Source organism: Drosophila rhopaloa, unplaced genomic scaffold (assembly GCF_018152115.1).
Source record: "Drosophila rhopaloa isolate 14029-0021.01 unplaced genomic scaffold, ASM1815211v1 contig_3, whole genome shotgun sequence".
In the NCBI taxonomy this organism is placed as follows: domain Eukaryota; kingdom Metazoa; phylum Arthropoda; class Insecta; order Diptera; family Drosophilidae; genus Drosophila; species Drosophila rhopaloa.
Genome location: NW_025335123.1, coordinates 11,676,696 through 11,690,868, shown reverse-complemented (window position 1 = coordinate 11,690,868; position 14,173 = coordinate 11,676,696). Strand labels below are relative to the sequence as shown.

The following is a 14,173-nucleotide window of genomic DNA, read 5'->3' as shown; positions in this document are numbered from 1 at the left end:
TTCCATTAGTTTACTGTAATATTAATTCTTATTACTTTTAATTACTATTTTTACTTTTGCCGAGGACGGTGTTTGCCGGCTACCCGCAAACGGCCACACTGGTGCCCAGCCCGCAGTTTCCAGATACGAAAAATGCATTTGTATTATTCGATCGGGCGCAGATCGGATGAAAAGCGGGGCTTGGAGTGCAGACAAAGAATCTGGTTCTGGTCATGATTTTCCATCCGCGAATTGTCAACTTTAGTTGAACACGTAGTTGTTAGTGCCCCAAAAACAACAACAAAAGGAACGATCGCGAAAAAGAGAGACGGATGCAAACAATGCGTACGCGAGCGTGTGTGTGTAAGACATTCCACAAGTGAATCATTCTTCAAAAATAATAAATAAATAAATAAGACGAGCGATGTAAACTAATGCGAAATGTTTGCGGAAATGTGTCAACAAGTGAATGCCGTAAAATATCAGTGCAATACCAATATGTGTGGGAAATCAATTTGATTTTAAGAGTACTCTTTTTCGCCCACCGCTCTATTCCTCTCTCTTACTCTTTGTTTTCGTTTTTTTTATTGTTGTGTTGTGTGTTGTGAATAAAAAAGAAGTTAAGTTAACCACGCATAAATTGCATACGAAATTTCGACAAGGAAAAAGCGAAAGGTAAAAGTGTTTTTTTATGGGTTTTGAAAGCCGATTTTTTTGCTCTTTTCTGCGGGCTTCGATTTTCGATGGTTTCTTTCAAATGCGTTCTAATCAATCCGTGTTCGTATGCGGGTCCTATGCTTGTGTTAGTTAGATGATAAATTTTGACACAGCTGTGTGTCAAATAATAGTTATCTTAAAAATAAATTCCCTTTTAATAAAACCATTTTTATTCGGGATTAAAAACTAAAACTAATCAAAAATTCCAAGATGTATTAGAACTGGTTTTTTCATAAAATAATTGGTGTTTCTTCTATTTCTCACGAAGAATATTTTATTCAAATATTTGAAATATTATTAAAATAGCTTTGTAATGTTATTTTATCTTCATTTAAAAAAGAGGAGAACTTGTATTATGGTGAACACATCTGTATAGTTTGACACACATATGTATGTATATCGCTTCTAACTGCTTATCGCTCCCAATTGGTGATAGTGTGTGTGAACGAGACGGGTGACACCTGTTGATTCTCTTCGCCCCTGTCTCTTTCCCTCGCTCTCTGCCCTCTCTTTTTGGCACATTTTGTTGCTGTTCTTAATTGTTTGGCAATTAAGTCAATTATAAACATATTAAGCCAACCGACACACATTCTCCGATTTAGTTAGGTTTCCCTTTGTCTTTCACAATTTAACCAATAACCGATCAATACAAAAGAAAAGTCCCAAAATTGGGCCAAACAAATAAAAACTCTCTTAACAAAATATTATAGTAAATATATAGCCCATAAGTTTAAACGGAATTTTCGTTAAATATATAAATGTAGTCGTTCTTTACAAGTTATAAAACTGTTGCAGTCCCTCTTAAAAAACTTCTTACATAAAATAAATTTCCAGAAATATAAGAATGCCTAAACTTTTTTATTTACAAAAGATTATATGAAAGATTATTTTAAAAAAGTATAAATAACAAAAAATAAAAACCAAGTTACATAAAGTACAATATCTCATAAACTCTTAATTGTTTTTCCTTGTTTTAAAATAAGACATATGTAAGCGGTTGTTAACAATGCCTTTAAAACATGTATGGTTCTTTAAAGCGAGATAGTATTACCAATAATAACAAAACCTCTTCGTTAAACTAAATGTATATACATAGTTCGCAAAACCCTCCGTAATGGTAATCCAGGTAATCAAGTGTCTGGGTCATCTTCTCCCCCTTTAACGATCACCTGGTGGGTTCTTCTACCTGTCTTCTACCGGTGTGCGTCTGGTTTTTTGTGTGTAAATCAAATCACAAATCGATGGCAACTTACGTACGACAAAAAATGCCGTCAAACAACTTGGAAATCGAGTCGCGAGTCGCGAGATCGCTTAACCCCACTCTGCCCCCCGGTTCTTCGGGCTCCACTCTTATATAATTGGGGCCATGGAAGCGTTAAGACGAGTGTTAAGCTTTCTGTGCCCATTTCCTCCAGTTTTTTTTGCACCATGCCCCTTGAATACGATCCAGGAATGAAAAGACAGACAGATATAGCTCAGCTTATTTTTACTGTCGCAGCTCTTATCGCGGTTATAAACATAAACAAAAACAAAGCTCAAACTCGGACCATGAATCACAAAGACGTACATGCATATATGTATCTACACAGAGAAAGCAACTTACCATATCTCTTCTATATGATCATACGGATTATATGAACTTATTATTATCCAAAGTAATTCTTTCATATGATGTAATGCACAAGAGTAAGTCAGTATTACCAAAGAACAATATAATCTCTTATATTAGATTATATTGGTCTTTGGTATTACATATTACCATTAAATAATACAAAGGTAAACCTTTTTAATATCAGTATTCAGAGCCATTTTCGAGACAAGATTAGTTTTAGTCCTTCTGGGATAGAAACATGATTACTCCGTTACAAACACTTTTACAACAGCTTGGTATAGAATATTTTTTATCTAAATGTCACATCGTTGTTATTAAAATGTCAGAATTAAAGAGATTTTTTACTGTGCACTATCGTGTAGCCATTGCACTTGGTCCATGGAAACTGCTGTAATTAGCAAAATAACAATGCAACAAAAGAAGGAAGGCAAAAACAAGCAAAGGGAGAACGCAAGTGATTCATGCGAATAAACGACGATCCAATTGCAAGTGCGCATGAATACATTACTTTATTTGCATGCAAACATATAAATATGAATTAAATACGTCGGATTATATAGTGCATATTAAATTATATACGTACAGAAATATGTATATCTTGTTTAAGGCCAGTCCAAATATTTTCGCAACGGAAGTGTGGCTTATTAGATCGTATAATTGCACAAAAAATTAGAACAATATGAGGCATCGAAATACGATATATAAAAATATATATCAACGTTAACTTATAGCTGCCCAAATTGGATTTACGACGTGACAGTCGTTATCAAAAACAAACTCTGGTTTTCCATTCATTTTGAAATACACTAGTTTGTAATTATTTATAGCTCTGATAATTGTTGTACTTATTGAAAAGTTTAACCCCGAATAAGGAAGATTTCGAGAAAGATACAAAATACTTTATTTTAAAAGCTTAGTCCATTCATTCCTTTATTGAAATTGATCCATTTTTAAAAGCCTTATCTGGCCTTTCAGTTTCAGTTTCATTTTTATATTGCTGATTGTTTGTTTCCATTGGGAAATCGATCAAAACAATTGCAGTCCTCATTTTGTTTACATTGATAATGCAAGAGTTTTAATTTGTGTATGGGCTCTACCCTGATATAATGCCTCATCCAAGAGGCTCCTTCAAAGGGCAATCTGTAGCCGGCCATTCATGATCTATACGCACACTCAATGCTCGGCATATTCGCTATATAATTGTCATTGTTGAGCGGCTCGTCATTGTTATCGCTCTTTCTGCCCGGCCACTATAAATACGAACGATATCTGGACAAATGTGTATATAGAGAGAGTTTTTTTTACTATACGAGGTAAAATTCGTAACTATATCAACACACAGAAGTGTGACACATTACTGTTATATGTATCTCTGGGGACGATAAATGAAAATCAAACATTTAATACAATCTCTATAACGTTTTTCACAAAGTTATTTCTGATCCAAATAATGACCTTTGCATCGCCTAAAGCTATGAAACGCACTGTAGGCAGGCCACATGGTCTCGGAATTGGGTAAATGAATATGGATTCATGATTGTGTGTGGCAAAACAATTGATTCACTTGGTCAGCACTCGGTTACTATATGTATGTACATATTATTATTCTAGTCGTGTGAGAGCGTGAAATTTGAAATTCGGTTGAAATAGTGGAGCTCGATTAATCATCGAAAAGAAGACACAACGTAGTTTTTCTAGTTGATATTCCCGGGAAACGATATAGGGTCCAATCTAATGTGAGTCATCCATCAAGTTCATTCATCCAACTTATCCAGCGCAATATGCAAAGCAAAGCGCAAAGCAAAAGTGCCAGCGACAATAAGCGCAACAATGGGTTCGTTTAAACTTTAAACGTTTATAAACAAAATAATCGAGGTTCGAGGAAGTTGACTAGTGGAGGAGAACTGGAACTCCCATTTGAAGTGGGGCGGACCACTTAAGCGACAACGACAGCAATTCGCGGGCTTCCCAGATGGTCCACTCTTTGAGGTCCCATTCCCCATTCCCCATTCCATCCCCATCTCGTCCGATCCCATCCGATCTGGTCTGGTCTGATTCCAAGCCCCCACTTTGGACTCTGTCGAGAGTTGAAAAGTTCAGGGAACTGCAATGAAAGTAAAACGAAACAATGGGCGGGCCAGAGGAATTAAGATCATCAATGAAGAAGTGATGTAAACAAGTCTCAAATGCCAGATCCTTGACTCTCAAAACAATATTGTTTTGAAGTGGTCGTGTATGGGATGTTATTTCTATTAGGAAAATACAATTTATCAACAACAAACGTATATTTATATTAAATATAATTTTAAATTTTAACTTAGCGTGATTTATAATTCATACTTATTTTGAAAACTAATAAGTGAATAAGCTTTAAGAAAAACATAAGCATTTTTCAGGGTATTTTTAAATATTATCAAACTCAGTTATGACATAATATGGTGTAATATTTTAAAATAAAATTCATTCTGATAACTCAGCACTTTTGTGATGCCTAATGCTCGAAACTTTCTGGGCTGGCACTGAAAAAATTTGCTGATAATTGCGCTCAGATAGCTTGGATATTGTTTATTCAAATCTCTGTTTCATTCCAACTGAATAAATAATCGGGTGAAAAACGCTGACTTTGAAAGCGGAAAGTGAAAGCGTCGCTGCGAGTGGGGGAAAAATAAATAATGATCGATCGAAGAGGCGAATGTTGATCGTCCAAGAAGAAATGCAAACACGTGTCTTTAATTTCCGCACTCTCTACATTTTTTATTTGCCTTGTTGGCCCCCTATTATGTGTCCACTTAAAAATTGCAAATACTTAAGCATAATCTAAGCGTTAATCTAAATAAATTATGAGCTAATTGTGATATGGGCTGTCTGGCTAATTCGAGTAGTCCAGACGCCTTCGAGCCAGAGCCAATCGAATGAGTCTGCGCTGTTCCAATTCCTGCAGTTGCTGCTGGACGAGCAGCCGATGCAGTAGCTCCACTTTGGCGTACTCCTGGGCCTTCTGTTGCACCCGCTTTTGTTGCTCCTCCACAAAGGCGTCCATGGTCCTCGAGATTAAGCTGGACTCCTTGACTTGCTCCTCCTTCTGGCTCGTGGCTGTGTGGTGCCAGTAGTTGATCTGGATGAACTGCAGCAGTAGGTGAATCAGATGGCTCCAGAAACACAGTGAGGATTGGTAGAATTCGGATAGGCTGGTGGACATGTCGACAGCTCGATAAACTGGTGAGAAGTGTGAGGTCTGTGGTTGAACTCCGGGCTTAAATACTTCAAACGGGTTACCTAAAAGAACCCCTGCAGGTATGTTCCAAAAATCCAAGGGGATACCTGTAGGAATAAGCCCTTCAACAGCGCCATAATCCTTAGGCATCCTCATCAGGTAATCCTTAAAGTCAACACGATTTTGGGACAAACCCATTAGGTATAAAGGATACCCGTAGATACCCTCAGTAAAGCTACCAAAATGTCAAAATACCTACTTTTTATGGTACATAAACCCCTTTGTTACCTAATAATTATTTCAAAAAGTATGTTGGCAGTTTGCAAACCGATTGTACAGTTGTCATCAACATAATTTAATACCTTTGGCCGATTTATTAGTTTCACCTTATATTTATTAATGCAAGAAATGTTCGAATGTTTGTAGAGGCATTATAATTGTAGTGTTTTGTTAACCCACTATATTGTCTGCATTTTTAGGTTCCGTCATGGAGCAGGCGCGCCCGGTGCCCGCCCCTCGTCGCCTCTATCCCGAGCTGCGTCCCGCCAACTACGAGAACATTGAGATCCGGATGCCCAACAATGCAAGTAATAATATGAACAACAACAATAACATCAAGAAGCTCAACATAAATGCGGAAAATCTGCACGGCAACTGTGCAGAAAAGAAGCTGCCATCGAGTGGACAAAACAAGTTGATACTGCAGGAGAATAATTGCGATAGCCAGCAGCCGATTTATGGTCCCGATGCCAATGAGAATATCCAGGAGCCGGTGTATGCGACGCCAAGGCCTGCTCCGCGCCAGCGTATGCCACCCACCGGGCACGAAGTGGATCCCGATCCCGAGGACGAGGATGAGGTGCCACTGAGGATTCTGCGAGCGGCGCCACAGGTGCCGCCTAAGCCACTCAACATCCTGCCCGACCAGCGAGCCTCGATCTGCAGCGAGGTGTCCACCACCAGTACCCATGCCATGGGCAAAGCCGACGAGGATCGGGATGGATCGCGGTACGCATCCAATGCATCGCTGGACTGCAGCGAGAGCTCTCACAGCGGCAAGTTCAAGTCGCAGTCACCCGGGTACGTAGACGCCGTCGATTCATCCATTCCCCAGTCGCTGGATCCAAACGGGGATGATCCACGGGCAGACTCATCCGCAGAACAGTCCTCCGGCAGCCAAGAAGGCGAAGATGACAAGTAAACTTTGACCACTATTTCTACTCTTTGGTTTCTACCCTTTGTCTTGCACTCCCCCTAGTTTTTTGACGGTTTTCCTCTTTTGTTTTTTGGTTTGAAATGGAAACTAACTCTACACGGCACAAATAATTGTTGTTTGGTTTTGAACGATTCCGTAATTTAAGGAAAATGTATAGAAACATACGAAACATTGTTGTATTTCTCAACTTTTTAGATAATTGTTTCATTGCACTTCTTTCAAAAAAGTCGTAACCGTCGGAAAAAAATATTTTTCGTTGGAAAATGTCAGAGTTTTTCTGTGAACAAAGAAAAGCATATTGGCCATTGATTTTTGTGGATTTTCTATAGATATAATATTTTAAAAATTATTATTTTAAACATTATTTTGCACATATTATCTTAGTTGATTCTTGTTTTTTTGTGGTTACGGTTTTAATAATTTAATAAGCACCAACAGAACACAATTTAAATAATAGAGGCAAAGACAAACATCATTTAATAATCACATTTTTGTTTCGACATTACTCTACACATTTTCTAAAGATTTATCTGGTTTAATGGACTATTTTTTTCAGCGAAATAATGTCTTATCGACAATTTGTCAGTGCCTGCGGTTTTTGTTTGTTTGGTATTTTGATGTTAAATGTATATTTTAAAATAGCGCTATTGAAGCATTATTCATATTAAGGAATTTGAGGAAATGAATTATCAGCAGCTGTTTCCCCAAATCATTTACATATCACTTAGGACTATTTCCGGACTAGCGTAAACCCCTAATTTAGTAACGTCTCCTTTAATTTATGTACTTCCCTGCGGAACTGTAGCATGTGCCCCCTCCTTTACCCACTACTTCTGGGTATTTCACTTCCGCCGCCCCCTCCATCGGTAAATCAAGTTGGGGCTGTCGAGTTGCCCCGTCCTTATAAATAGCCTGGCGTCTGCTCAAGATCAATGACAAGCGGAGTTGTCTAAAAATAGTCAGAAGGGAACTATACGATCTGAAGATCGTTTTTCACACTCCAATCGGAGTTTTGTGTGGTCGAGAATTTATTCCAGATCAATTGTTGTGAATACGCGTAAAGAAAAGGAATAGTTTGGGAAACATTAAAATATAAATTATTTATCCTTATGGTAAACATATGGGTCTTAACTGTAGGAAATATTAAGCAATTCCGTATCCTCTTTTATTAGTTATTTTTAACATACGTTTTGACTTGTTAAATTAATTAAAAATTCGTAATTCTAGATTTTCTTAAAGTTTTTTTCGCTTAAGAAAGTGAAATGTTAATAAAATTTTGTTTACAATATTTTTTGGTTACTCGTAGCTCAAATATTTGATGTCTTACGATTAGAGATTAGAGATATTTAAGGAATATATTAATTTTTAAAACGTTTTTATGGGATATGTTTTTGGCTTATCTTGGTTTTTAGATTGGTGAATTCTATCTAATGAATTGAACATAAACCCCTTTTGTGGTCTAACAACTTTAGCTGGATGTTTTTTGGATCTTACCTACTAACCTTCAAGGGAAAGGAATACTTAAACTCGCACGAACCTGAGATAACTAATGAACCCTCTTCTCCGAACCCCTTAGCAACCTGCTGCGATCGCTGGGCACCACTTCCAAGCTACTGGGAGAAGCTATCGGCGAGCGGATCACTTTCAAGGCCAAGGGAGCCAAAAAGCGACTGGACAGGAACCTGAAGAGCTCCACAGAGGCGATCAGCACTCTCGGCGCGGATGCAGGCCGGAGTTTGAAGCACGCCGGCAAGAGATTCGGCTCCAATTTCAGTCTGGGCAGGTCCAAGGACAAGGAAGAGGGCGGTGGCAGCGGGGGTCGGGCAGGAGGATCGGGAGAAATGGATCTGGACAGGCGGCAGACGATGCCCAATACGGAGGTCTTCAATACGATACAGTTCTCGAGTCCACTGAACCGGAACGGTGGTCTCTCCGATCTGCGGGAAAACGATGCGAAGGTCCAGAAGGAGGAGGAAATGCGGCAGGAGCAGGAGGATGACGGCTGCTACGAGGTGCCCAAGGTGCAAGGCAAGCCGCCCAGCTACGATGAGGCGCTGAGGGCACGCCCCTCGCCCAGTGACACACCGCTGGCCAGGAATCTCGCCCAGGAGGCCGCCCAGCTGGTCCAGTTGCGCAGCCAGCGGCAGCTCAGCAGCAGCTCCTCGAACGGCGATGACTTGCCGCGCCTACCCATGCCCGCCTTTCCCCCACCCCGCCTCTCCCAGCAGCCGGAGCAGTTCCGGATGGACGCACTGCAGCCGCCAGTGCGCCATAAGCGCAAGAACTACGAACACATCGAGCTGCGGCGTCCTCCCGTGGACTCCGCCCAGCTGGAGGAACTCAATCGGGCAGCAGAGATGGCAGAGCGCGAGGAATCGCTGCTGATCTCCGCCAAGAATGCCGAGGCGGAGTCCAAGGCCCCGAAGCCCGAACGCAGCGATTCCTGGGAGTTCTACGGTGAGGACGAGACCGAGGAGGAGGAGGAGGATCAGGAGGGCAACTCCTCACCGGAGCCGGTTTACGCCAACCAGGAGGCCACCTACGGCAAACTATTCGAAATGGCCACCGCAGGGAGCAGTCGCAGCAATGTGCTGACCCCCAACCAGGTGGCTGAGCAGCAGCAGCAGCAGCTCGCCTGCATCACCGAGGATGCGGAGTTGGATGGCGGCGAGGGTGCGGTGGGAGGTGTTCCCCTGCCGCAGGCGCTGATCGAGGAGTTTGATCCGCTCTCCAGCAAGTGTCCCACGCTGGCCAGGTCGAACAAGAGCAACGAGCTGCTGCTGCTGGAGCACCTGCTCGAGGAGGACACCTACGGCACGGTGAAGACAGAACAGGACGATGTCAGCATGTGCACCTCCGAGGAGGAGCCGACCACGACTAGTGCCACGACCCCAACGAAGATCCATCAGCCGCAGATTGTGCACCAGAATGCCCATCTGCTCAGCGACAGCATGGAGAACATGCTCGATTCGGATCAGGAGCGGATCAGGGACGAGGAGCGCGCCAAGCCCTATCTCAGCCGAACGCCGGAGTCGGCCAGCAAAGGTGGCTTGGTGGACTTGGCCAGTACCTCGCGGAACCGCACCAATTGGTTTGTGCCGGACAAGGCTGGTGTGTCCGATGCAGCCAAACCGTCCGCCACCAAAACATCGCCCCCCATCGAGGGCGACAGTCCACCCACTTACCTGGAGGCCATCGGGGGCAGCAAGGAGTCCGTCAACAGTCAGGAGAATCGCTCCACCATTGGCGCACGCTTCCGTCAAACCATCAGCGCCTTTTCCAACGTGAAGCTGCGCATGGACGCCATGAAGCGAAAGGCCAGCTTCCGAGCCAATCAGCGGCAGTCGGACGTCAAGGTGGCCCTGCAAATGGTGCCCAGACCCAGCCTATCGCCCCTATTAATCCGCTACGAGGGCCCGCTGGTGCGTTTCCCCACCGGCGTCGTGGAGGACATACTCAAGGAGATGCAGAACCGCAAGGCCATACTCAGAGAGCGCCAGTTTCAGACGTTCCTCGACCAGGAGATGAAGACGCCCAGAGAGGTGATACCCCTGGACACGATCACCACGCTGCAGTGTGTGAGCAACAGTCGCGTCACGGATACGGCCACCCATTTCTACTGCTTCGAGATCACCACCTCGCAGCCGAAGAACGGCAATGGAGCGGGCGATACCATGTCCTCGAATCCCAATCTCCTGATGACCAGCAACTCGTCGGGCAATGTGAAGCAGCAGCGGGTCTCGCATCTGTATGGTGTGGGCAAGGAGTCGGAGCGCAGCGTCTGGATGCAGAAGATCCTCGAGAGCTTGACCAACAGTCTGCCGGTGAAGTACACCTGCCACTATTATCGCGCGGGATGGTGTTACCTCAAGGTAAGTTCTGTTGTTCTGATGTATCGTAGTATTCTAATTGAGTTAATATCTGCCCGGCAGAATTCCATCACCTCGGAGTGGAGTGGCACTTGGTTGGTGCTTCGCAAGAGTCAGCGACGTCTGATCTTTGTGAGCGAGGCCAACGGCAATGTGGAGAAGTTGGACCTGCGCAAAGCCCGCTGCATAGGTAAGGGATCCTTTAAATAAGCACAAGAAGTCAGACCAATTTAAGCAACACGGTGTATCGAACAGTGCTGAAGGAGAGCGACGACTCCATCGACAATCTGCACGTGGAGAGCGGCCCCATGCTGATGATCGACTGTCCCCCCTATGCCGTCTACATGATCATGAGCTCCGCCCGGGAGACGAAGATCTGGCGGCACATCATTCGCGAAGTGGCCCACAACAATGGCTTCTCGCTGGGCGATCAACAGCTGACCCGCTACGATGTGCCCGTAATTGTGGACAAGTGCATTAACTTTGTGTACATCCATGGCTCCATGTCGGAGGGTATATACCGCAAGTCTGGCTCGGAGAACTCTATGCACAAGCTGATGAGCGCCTTCCGGGCGGACGCCTTCAATGTGGAGATCACCCGTAACGAGTACAACGAACACGATGTGGCCAATGTGCTGAAGCGCTTTATGCGCGACCTACCCGAACGATTGCTGGGCAAGCTCACGGACAGCTTTGTATTTGTCACGGAGCTGGCGGTGGCCACCGAGAAGATCCCTATCTACCGAGAGCTGCTCGCCAGACTGTCCGCCATCGAGCGCGAAACGTTGCGTCGGATTGTGGGGCATCTGGTGTTTATCAGCTCGCAGCAGGCCAAGAATAAGATGAGCATCCAGAACCTTACCATGATCTGGGGACCCACGCTGCTGGCCAAGAAGGTAATTAAAACGAATGAATAATAAAAAATATTAAACAATGTTCAAACCTATTTTATTTTTCTGTAACGGAAAAAGTAAAAAACCGTGTACAGCATTAAGAAGAGATATTTATGTTTCTAGAACCTTTAAAAGTGTATTATACAATAAATTTATTAGATTTAAACAAGCTAGCTGTGAAATAATTTACGACGAAAGGCATATATCAACATTAATTGGATTCTAACAAAATGCTAAAAAATAACATTGTTTATTATATTTGTTTTTAATTTCCTTGAGCACTCATTCCAATAATGTTTTAAACAAAAAATATGTTGTGTTATAAAATAAGCTTTTACTAATAAGTTTCCTTTTTCTTTAATCCATAGAGCGACGAGCTAATCTACTCTCAGAAGGAGGCCGATGTGCTCAGCGATCTGATAGTGCTCTACAAGAATCTATTCCCGTGCAGTGCCGATGAAATGGTGAGCTTTCCCAAAAGTCAAATAATATGTACATTTTAAATTAAATGAAATCATATATTTTTATGTAGAAACGGGAGCAGGCCATGCTGGCATGTCTTCAGAAGTATTATGCGGCCGCCGAAACGCTCAAAGATGCGGTGAAGCAGTCCGGTGACATCAAGATCTGGATCAGCCTCAATCCTAATCCTGATAACAAAACAGAGGTGGGGTTCGATTATTTCCGGCAAAGATTTATTAAAAATACATTTAAAAGCTCAGAACTTCAAATAATATATCAAGACTTTTAAGAATGTTATGGTTTTAAATACAATATAAAAAACATTTTTTTAAAATCGTAATATATATATTTCAAAATGTAATGTTTACTTTGTACGGAGTAATTTACCAATTTTTTATTTTAATTCTTGTCAACAGGAAAAGACGCAAGTGAACGCCACCATTTCGCCCACTAAGACCGCCTACGAGCTGTGCCGTGAGTACTCCGCCAAGATGCAGCTCCCCACCCACCAGTTGACCCTGTACGAGGTGATCTTGAACGACAGCTTAGAGCGTCCATTGCACCATGACACCAAAGTATTCGATGTGATCCTAAATTGGTCCTACTGGCCGGAGGAGGATCGCAAGCACAATTACTTGGTGGTGCGTCCGGTTGAGATGTTGTGCGAGATCCAGCGAGTAGTGAAGAATCTAGCCACTTTAACGCCCGGCAAGGAGCTTCGTTTTGCCGACTCTCGCACCAAGACCTTTAAAACGCTGCAATGCGAGCTGCGGGACGGAAAGATTGTCGTGTCTAAAAAGGACAAGAACGACAAGACGACCATCGTACGGGAGGTATTCCTGCAAAGCAGCACGGCGTATTTGGGCTGCGAGCGGAAGCGAGATTTTCCCTGGAGCTGGGCTATAACCTTTGTGGAGCGGACGCAAGCCCAGATCATGAGGTGGGTTATAAAACAGTTCTTCAACTGAAATAAGATAAATAAATAATTTATATCTCTGCCCCTAAAGATCGCACGATGCTCCCTTCATTGGCCACGTGCTGGCCGGCAGCGAGTGGGTGGACCGAACCATCTGGTACTCCAGCATCTGGTACTCCCTGTACAAGGACAATATCCTGCCGCCGGCGGAGATCATCATCAAGTAGCTGCCAAACATAGTTTAAACCGCTGTCTTGTGCATTTTTTCTGTAGGTCTCGTGTAGATATTCTGAATTTATTTGTAATAATTAGGGAATATTTTGCAATTTTTTTATGGAACATTTCGATAATTTTGCAATATTTTAAATCGGTTAAGAAACGATGATGTTTTTTTTTACACATTTTCTGTAAATAATTATGTTCATTCAAAACCAAATTGTACATATGCTTAAGAAATTTTAACTTAATAATTAAGAACATGCCATTTGTCTTCAATATAGCTCGATTCCTGAAATATCTAGCGTTTTACTAGACATGAGGAACCAACTATTAGTTAGGCTCGGCCGCGCAAAGCATCAAATTGTAGCTTAGTAAATGATTTCGTAATATATTTAATGCAATTTTTATACAAATCCGTTGCAATTGGTTTTCGATTTATGTATTGTATATTTACATTTAACCCCATTCAAATTATTGTCTACACAATCCAGAGTTGAGAGAATCATTTAATAGTAATAAATCAAATTTATATACAAATATGAACAAAACTATCAAGTGATAGTTTTACACTTTTATGGACAAGGTGGGGATATCTATTAAGTGTTTTTCCGGATTTTGCCCAAAATATTTAGCAAATTATCATGTTTTATTTCGAAAATTGGCCACTGGTTTGAATATTTTATAAACAATTCAAAAAGGTATGAGATTCCAACATTCGACAACTATTTTCCAGGGTTTTGATTAAATAATTTAAAAAAAAATTTAGCTGTGAATGTCACTAGATTGGAAATTTTATAACAAATTCAACGAGGTATGAACACTCCAACATAGGACAATTATTTCCCAGGGTTTTGATTAAAAAACCGAAAAGTCAAGCTGATTTTTACGGATTTTGGCCAAAGTATTTTTCCTAAGGGGATTTTTTGCGAGGTACGACATTTCATATGTTATACATTATTTGCTTTGTTGTGGCCAAAATACTAATTTGTTGTATTCAAAAAATAAAGAACTTTAGGATTAAAAACAGCATCAGGACTTTGTTGTTACTTTGCTAAACAGTGACATACAGAGATTTA

The 14,173-nt window shown here is 42.0% G+C and overlaps 2 protein-coding genes across 3 annotated transcripts; one reads left to right on the top strand and one right to left on the bottom strand.

Moving 5' to 3' along the window:
* The first annotated feature begins 94 nt into the window (after window positions 1–94).
* On the top strand, window positions 95–13,391 carry LOC108038425. Of its 2 annotated transcripts, none has more exons than XM_017115212.2 (9): window positions 95–654; window positions 6,002–6,602; window positions 8,315–10,610; window positions 10,671–10,797; window positions 10,863–11,503; window positions 11,869–11,964; window positions 12,033–12,167; window positions 12,379–12,902; window positions 12,970–13,391. In XM_017115212.2, the coding sequence occupies exons 2-9, from the start codon at window positions 6,010–6,012 to the stop codon at window positions 13,103–13,105; spliced, it is 4,548 nt and encodes a 1,515-aa protein (XP_016970701.1). In that variant the 5' UTR covers window positions 95–654; window positions 6,002–6,009; the 3' UTR covers window positions 13,106–13,391. The 2 variants fall into 2 exon arrangements, with proteins under 2 accessions (XP_016970701.1, XP_016970700.1); XM_017115211.2 differs by having other exon boundaries at window positions 6,002–6,719.
* On the bottom strand, window positions 4,881–5,515 carry LOC108038428. Its single transcript, XM_017115213.1, has one exon. The coding sequence runs from the start codon at window positions 5,505–5,507 to the stop codon at window positions 5,178–5,180; it is 330 nt and encodes a 109-aa protein (XP_016970702.1). The 5' UTR covers window positions 5,508–5,515; the 3' UTR covers window positions 4,881–5,177.
* Window positions 13,392–14,173: the final 782 nt, after the last annotated feature.

What these genes read in the sequence shown, in the direction of transcription:
- LOC108038428 (XM_017115213.1), bottom strand. Translation starts at nt 5,507, where the DNA reads ATGTCCACCAGCCTATCCGAATTCTACCAATCCTCACTGTGTTTCTGG.
- LOC108038425 (XM_017115211.2), top strand. Translation starts at nt 6,010, where the DNA reads ATGGAGCAGGCGCGCCCGGTGCCCGCCCCTCGTCGCCTCTATCCCGAG. An exon ending in ATCCTGATAACAAAACAGAG is followed by an intron (nt 12,168 to 12,378) that starts GTGGGGTTCGAT and finishes TCTTGTCAACAG; the next exon opens with GAAAAGACGCAAGTGAACGC. An exon ending in ACGCAAGCCCAGATCATGAG is followed by an intron (nt 12,903 to 12,969) that starts GTGGGTTATAAA and finishes CTGCCCCTAAAG; the next exon opens with ATCGCACGATGCTCCCTTCA.